At 37.3% G+C, this 7366-nt stretch overlaps 1 protein-coding gene across 1 annotated transcript; it reads left to right on the plus strand.

Moving 5' to 3' along the window:
• Nucleotides 1–5860: 5860 nt before the first annotated feature.
• LOC147786257 (uncharacterized) lies at nucleotides 5861–6655 on the plus strand. The gene has a single exon (XM_087120896.1). It carries the CDS (start codon nucleotides 5861–5863, stop codon nucleotides 6653–6655), a length of 795 nt encoding a protein of 264 aa, XP_086977022.1.
• The last annotated feature ends 711 nt before the right edge of the window (nucleotides 6656–7366 follow it).

Below are 7366 nucleotides of genomic sequence, written 5' to 3' on the forward strand. Positions count from 1 at the left end.
GACATTCCCTGATGCATCTAAAAAACTCCTTCCATTTTCCTTCATATCATATCATTTTTCAACATTGTCTTTAAGACATGTATCGGGGTTGAATATCGTATCATTCCTATCATACATCATATTATGTCATACCATGCACATAACATGTCCTTCAACATATTATATCATAGAAATATCATATCATAGACATGATGTCATAGACATATCACATCATATCATAATGCATGTCTCATCATGTATATATCGCCGAACGTATTACACCATAACATAAATCACATCATCAGTACATCACATGTAATGGCCCTAGATTTTTACTAACCTAAAGTCACTACCATCATCATAGTCTATGCTCTTGTGTGAAAGAAACATTTAAAACATCATCGTGAAACATAATCTTTATCTTAAAACATTACTTCAACTTAAAACACTGTCATGGACTTACGAGTTTGAAAACATATTTAAAACTATATAAGAACAATAATAAATAAAGCAAGTAAAAATTCTAATGAAAAACATCCCATACTAGTCAAAGTCTAAGAAAAGAAAATATTACTATCCTATGCACGTGGCATGGTCTCTGATTGCAATGTCGTCGTCAACGGTACAGGGGTGCTTTGCCTTTACCTAATGTAGAAATAGCACATGACTCGAGTATTTTAAGAAATACTAAGTAAGTGACCCCACTGATGGGGTCAAAGAATGCAAACATGTGTAACTAATGATCTAGGACCTATGGTTAAAACGGTCATGGGGTGTCCTCCAATTTAGACAACATTGGATGTGTAGTACTTCCCTACACACAACCCACACGTGCGAGCTGGATCCCAGGCAGTTCACACACCCTAGACTAGCCTATGACGTAGATCTTGTAGACTTGATGTGTTCCATGGTTCAATCATTGATGCTCTGTCACCATTATATACACAATGCATAAGATTAAAAAAGGAAAATGTCATGATGATATTTATTGTGATTGGCTCTATGTTTTAAATGTTATGTAGCATGAAAATTGATGAGCTTTAATTATATTATATATTGCAGCATGATGCTTGATTTAATTTCGCTATTATATGCTTGCAATGTTGTATGAATTTTTTTTTGTGTACTATGATATTGTATTGTTAGTAAATGATAGACTTAAATAGAATTATCTTGGTTTTTAGAACCATGTCACCTAGAGGATGTGGAAGATGAAGAAGAGGAAGGGGAGACCCCCTATTAGATGTAGAGGAAGAGGTGAGGCTAAAGAGAGCTCACCTCGCGAAGGATTAGTAACTAGGAAGGATGCAGCTGCATTGCCTCAAGTTGTACCGCCACAAGCTGCACCACCTCTAGCAGCACCAGTGACTTGAATAGACCCCATTACTAGTTTGATGCGGGAGTCGTTTTAGGTCATGATGCATGTCATAATGATCACCCAACAATCCAACACTTGCAATCTACTAGAGTAGTGAACTGGCTACGAGACTTCAAGCGGTATGATTCGCACCCATTCACTAGTACTACGAGAGATCCAACAGGGATGATGGGCTATACTAACATGCGCAGTGGACGTAAAAGGAAAAGAGAAAACAATGGATACGACATCCATAGTAAACGAATTCTCAAGTGTCTTCCTAGAGGATTTACCAGGAGTTTCTCCTTCACGAGCTGTAGACTTCGGATAGAACTCAAACCAGGAACTAGACCTATCTCTAAAGCACTATACCACATGGCTCCAACGAAATTAATGGAACTAAATTTACAAGTACAAGATCTACTATAAAAGGGTTTAATTCGACCTAGTTTATCTTGTTGGTGTGTGCTGGTGTTGTTTGTGAAAAAGAAAGACGTGTCCATGCGCCTATGTATTAACTATAGGGAGTAAAACAAGAGAACAATAAAGAACAACTACCCACTCCCTCGCATCGAGGATTTATTCTACTAGCTCCGAGAGGCGACAGTATTTTCCAAGATAGACCTTCGATCAAGCTATCATCCGATTAAGATTAAGGAATGAGATGTATCGAAAACAACCTTTGAACAAGATATGGCAACTACGAGTTTGTAGTGATGTAATTTTGCCTCACCAACGCCCCAGTCGTGTTCATGAAATTAATAAACCATGTATTCAAGGAATGTCTAAACATGTTTGTTATGATGTTCATAAACAACATTCTAATATACTTGAAAACGGATCAAGAACACCAGGAACACCTCCGAAAAGTCTTAACTATCTTAAGGTAGAACAAGTTGTACGCCAAATTTTCCAAATGTGCATTTTGGCTACAAAAAGTCTCAATCTTAGAACACGTAGTGTCTAAAGATGGGATTTAAGTGACTCCACTATGATAGAAGTCGTCACTAAATGGGAACATCCAACTACGGTTACAGAGGTATGAAGCTTCCTGGGGTTAGCAGGCTACTATCGAAAATTTGTCCGAGACTTCACTAGAATAGCCTCGCCTCTTACACATTTTACAAGGAAGAACATACCTTTTATATGCAATGACGCATGTGAGGCCAGCATCCAAGACCTAAAATAAAGACTAGTGTCAACTCCAATGCTCATGTGATCATAAAGCTCGGAGGGATACGTAATCTACAACGATGCATCTAAAAAAAGATTAGGGTGCGTGTTGATGCAACATTGTAAGGTTGTTGCTTATGCATCACGCCAATTGAAAGAATATGAGAAAAACTACCCTACGCACAACCTAGAATCGGCCGCAGTAGTATTCGCAATTGTAACGACCCGAAATTTTCTACTTAATTTAAGGTCGCTACTGTATACATACCATAAACTTTGAATGCGAAAGACTTCATTTAAATTCCATAAAATATAACCTTTAACTTAAAAACACAGCCATGGACTTACGTGTTTCGAAAACATCTTTAAAACGACACAACAAAAGACCCGAAATAAAATAAATAAGCGTTTAAGTTTAAAACATCTTATTCTATCCTAAGTCTAAGAAAATGAATACCACTATCCTATGCATGTGCCATGATCTCGAGTTGCGATGCCGTCGTCAGCCGTACAGGAATGCCTTGCCTTAACCTAAAAAATGTAGTAGCACATGGCTTGAGTATTTAAAGAAATACTCAGTAAGTGACCCCACTATTGGGGTTAAATGCAACAATCACATGCAATAAAATGATGGGACCTATCTTTCGTTTCGTTTCATTTCGTTTCGTTTCGTTTCGTTTCATTTTCCCTACGGTGTAATCCTAACAGGTAATCGTGGACGTGTACCATATACTCTACACGCAGCCCATACGTGCGAGTATGAGCTCACCAGCTAGTTCGCACACCGCTGGGCCACTGTCCCTAGCCGGTGGGCATGCTCTAGGGGCCCACCGGGACCCGTTAAAACTAAAACCGTCACGCAATGCTATGCAGGGCATAACGATCGTTGTCCTGCCATTTGGATGTACGCGTCCGTACCCTCGTGATGGGATAGGGGTATCCCCCCAAATGCATGATCACACAATATGCATGAGGTCCCACTAATCCTACAGTCATCATTTAATGAACATAACCCCGTGTCACGTTTTCATGCTTACATGTCATTCTCATTCTCATTCTGTTACATATCATACATATTCCTAGCAGGGTTATGTATCATGCAATTTACCGTATTTCATGTCATACAATTCATTCAGTTACATTCCAATACTCATACAACAAGCCATAATCGTGCAAGGGTCACACATCGTCACATGCATTCATATCACATCAACTAAGCAACATAAATAACATACATTCACGTTCACATGATTTTGTACTTAAGCACAATAATCTAGCATACAATGTATCATATCATAACCAAGTCATAACGTAAACACTTCATAATCATATCGTTCTCTAACTTACCATAGCCTTAACGTTCCTATACCTATCATAGACATATCATTACGTGACGTACCTTGGTCATATCGTCACAAGAACGTACCCTAACGATATCGTTCTATCAATCTATCACAAACCTATCCCTTTCTACCCATAACCTGACCGTATTCTTTCATCAATCTCTCCTATCCATAGCACTTCGGTATGTAACCTAACTCTAACATTTCATGAACGTATCTTACTCCTATCGTTACATTTCGTTTTGTGCATCCTTCTCGTACCCTATCTTTAACATCTCCTAGAGCACATCGTACCATAATTATTATCATACAATCCACATATAATAACATAACATAACATAACATATAGGAAGCATATCGATCCTCAGACAATTCACACATATCAATATATATGACACGTGCAGAACCACAGGGCACGTGTCAACATCAAATATAACCTTGCCGATAGTAAGGTCACTTACATGGATAGCTTAAGTCGTTGTCACGTATATATCCACTGAAAGTTCGATTCCGTCCTTTGAAATCCAAGCCAACCTATGTGAGCCCATGATATCAGTTTCAAGTTTGAACTCTATACAATTATTTCTCTAATTTACCTTGTTGAAATTATGATATTTACTATTAGACAGAATTTAATGGAGTTTCATGCCCTCTGATATCTCCTGTTATAGTTTTAAATTCTGTTTAACAAATCTTCCCTCAATCTTCCCTCCTCCCTCATGGTAATTATTTTCATTCCCATTCTGTAAATAGATTCTCAGTTTTGTAAACATCTGTAAATAAATATTACTCTAATTCTATATTTATTTTCGACCGATATTATTGGCCAATTTTAATTTGGCCACTATCTTACAGATTTATGGATCTGCCAGCTAAAATTATATTGATTCTAACCTTATTTCCTATAACTTCCGATGCTAAAAAGAAATCTAATTAATTGAACATGGGATCTGATTATTACATACGGTAAGATAGGAAAGAATATTTGATCCTAAATTAATTTCTTATAAGCATAACTATAAAGGAAAAGGAGTTCTCAGATAGAATTTTACCGTAATAACGGACAAAGATCTCTAAATCTGCAATCTATTCAAATACTTCTTCTCAAATCTCAAGATGATTGTTTTCTGTTTTTTTTTTTTTGTCAGGTTTTTCTTTTTTTTTTTTTCTTTTTTTTTTCCAGCTTAGATGGGCAGAGGACAAATAATTGTGGGAAAGAGGTCAGTGGAGAGAGATGGGGAAAGATTTATTTTTTTATTTTTTTATTTTTTTAATTAATTAATTAATTAATTTTATTTTTTTATTATTGTAATTTTAACTATTTTTATAATTATTTTTATTCTTTATTTCTTTATTTATTTTTGGGCTATTACAGCAATATAGATATGGTGACACTCCGTGTATGGAGAAAAGACCCAAATTTACACAGACCACCAATAGCCTAAAATATTTCTTCACCCAAAAAAAATTTCGTTGGTTGGAATTAGTGAAGGACTACGATATAGATATCCAGTACCACCCTGGAAAGGCAAACGTAGTCAGAGATGCCCTAAGTTATAAAACGGCACACTCGTTTGTCCTCATCACTAGAGAGTTAAAAGTACAAGCCATGTTAGTTTGTTCAAAAAGTTTTAGTTGCTATTTTTAGGTTACAGTGGACGTAAAAGGAAAAGAGAAAACAATGGATACGGTATCCATAGTAAACGAATTTCCAAGTGTCTTCCCAGAGGATTTACTAGGAGTTTCCCCTTTACGAGCTGTAGACTTCGGGATAGAACTAAAACCAGGAACTGGACCTATCTCTAAAGCACTATACCACATGGCTCCAATAGAATTAAAGGAACTAAAATTACAACTACAAGACTTACTATAAAAGGGTTTCATTCGACCTAATTTATTTTGTTGGTGTGTGCCGATGTTGTTGTGAAAAAGAAAGACGGGTCGATGCGCCTATGTATTAACTATGAGGAGTAAAAAAAGAGAACAATAAAGAACAAAAAAAGAGATCATGTTGAAAAATATTAATCTAGGTGCGGAAAGAGTGAAAGAAGTTAGAACGCAGACTCTTTGGCAGGAGTTTGAAGCGTTGAGGATGGGTGATTCAGAAAGTATTGATGAGTATTCAGGAAAACTCACCATTATTGTCAACAAATTGAGAGGGCTCGGCAATACTGTGGATGATATCCAAGTAGTTAAGAAACTTCTAAGATCCACCTCTGCAAAGTTTCTTCAAATCACTTCAACGATTGAGGAGTTCAGTGATCTCAAAACGAAATCCGTTGATGAGATTATTGGATCACTCAAGGTACATGAAGAAAGGTTGCAAGGGTTTGAAGAAAAGGATGAAACCGTTCTCCTCACTCATGCAGAATGGAAGGAACGAGAGAATGCAAAATCCTCAAAGAAAGAATGGAAGGATCAAGGCAGTTCCAAAGGAGGCAGGGGACGGGGTCGTGGAAGATGGAGAGGCCGTGGGAGAAGTGACTGGCATCGAGGAGATGAAGGAGAGTCGCAAACTCAAAAGAAGAAATTTGAAAAAAGTAAAATTAAACGTTACAGGTGTCAGCAAATGGGATACTTTGCATCAGAGTGTTCCACAAAAGACGAACAACTCAACTTGATAGAGATGCAAAAGGATGAGGAGTCTTCATTGCTGATGATAGAGGCGTGTGAAATTAAAACCACACATGACAAAGACCCTAATTTTGTGATGTTGAATGAAACTATAGTGCCGTCATCAGCCAATATTGGAACTAAAAATTCCTGGTACCTAGATACTAGAGCAAGCAACCATATGTCATGAGAAAGAAGGGTGTTTCGTGAGCTCGCCACATCTGTTGTTTGAAAGGTACGCTTCGGTGATAACTCTGCAATAGACATTTGTGGTCGAGGAATAGTGCTCTCAAATTTATCAACGCCAGACAATACCTCAAATGCATCATTGTCAAGCTCATCGATGCCGAAAAAATTCAGGTCTCTAGAAGATATTTATAGAGAACTGAATGAAGCAGAGGAGGAAGCAGTGGACCTTTGTCTTCTTTCTATAGAGGAACCAACTTCATATAAGAAAGCTGCTAGGAATGAAAACTAGAGGAATGCCATGATGTCTCAAATTCTCTCCATTGAAAAGAACAGAACGTGGGAACTCACAGATTTTCCGAAGAATCATAAAGTAATCGGCATCAAATGGATTTTTAAATTAAAGAAAAATCCAGATGAAGAAATCATGAAACATAAGGCGAGACTCGTGGCAAAGGGATATGTACAGCAGTTTGGTGTAGATTACAGTGAAGTATTCCCACTAGTGGCCAGGTTAGAAACAGTGAGATTAATTCTTGCCTATGCAGCCTTTAAGAACTGGGAAGTACATCATATGGATGTAAACACAACTTTTCTGAATGGCGAGTTCGAAGAGGAGGTGTATGTTGCTCAACCAGAAGGGTTCGTTAACAAGGAAAATCCAAACATGGTGTTAAAACTACGTAAAGCCTTGTATGGATTAAAACAGGCTCCG

The sequence above is a fragment of the Cucurbita pepo genome, unplaced genomic scaffold (assembly GCF_057944985.1).
Source record: "Cucurbita pepo subsp. pepo isolate OVF unplaced genomic scaffold, ASM5794498v1 scafford_4, whole genome shotgun sequence".
Classification (NCBI taxonomy): domain Eukaryota; kingdom Viridiplantae; phylum Streptophyta; class Magnoliopsida; order Cucurbitales; family Cucurbitaceae; genus Cucurbita; species Cucurbita pepo.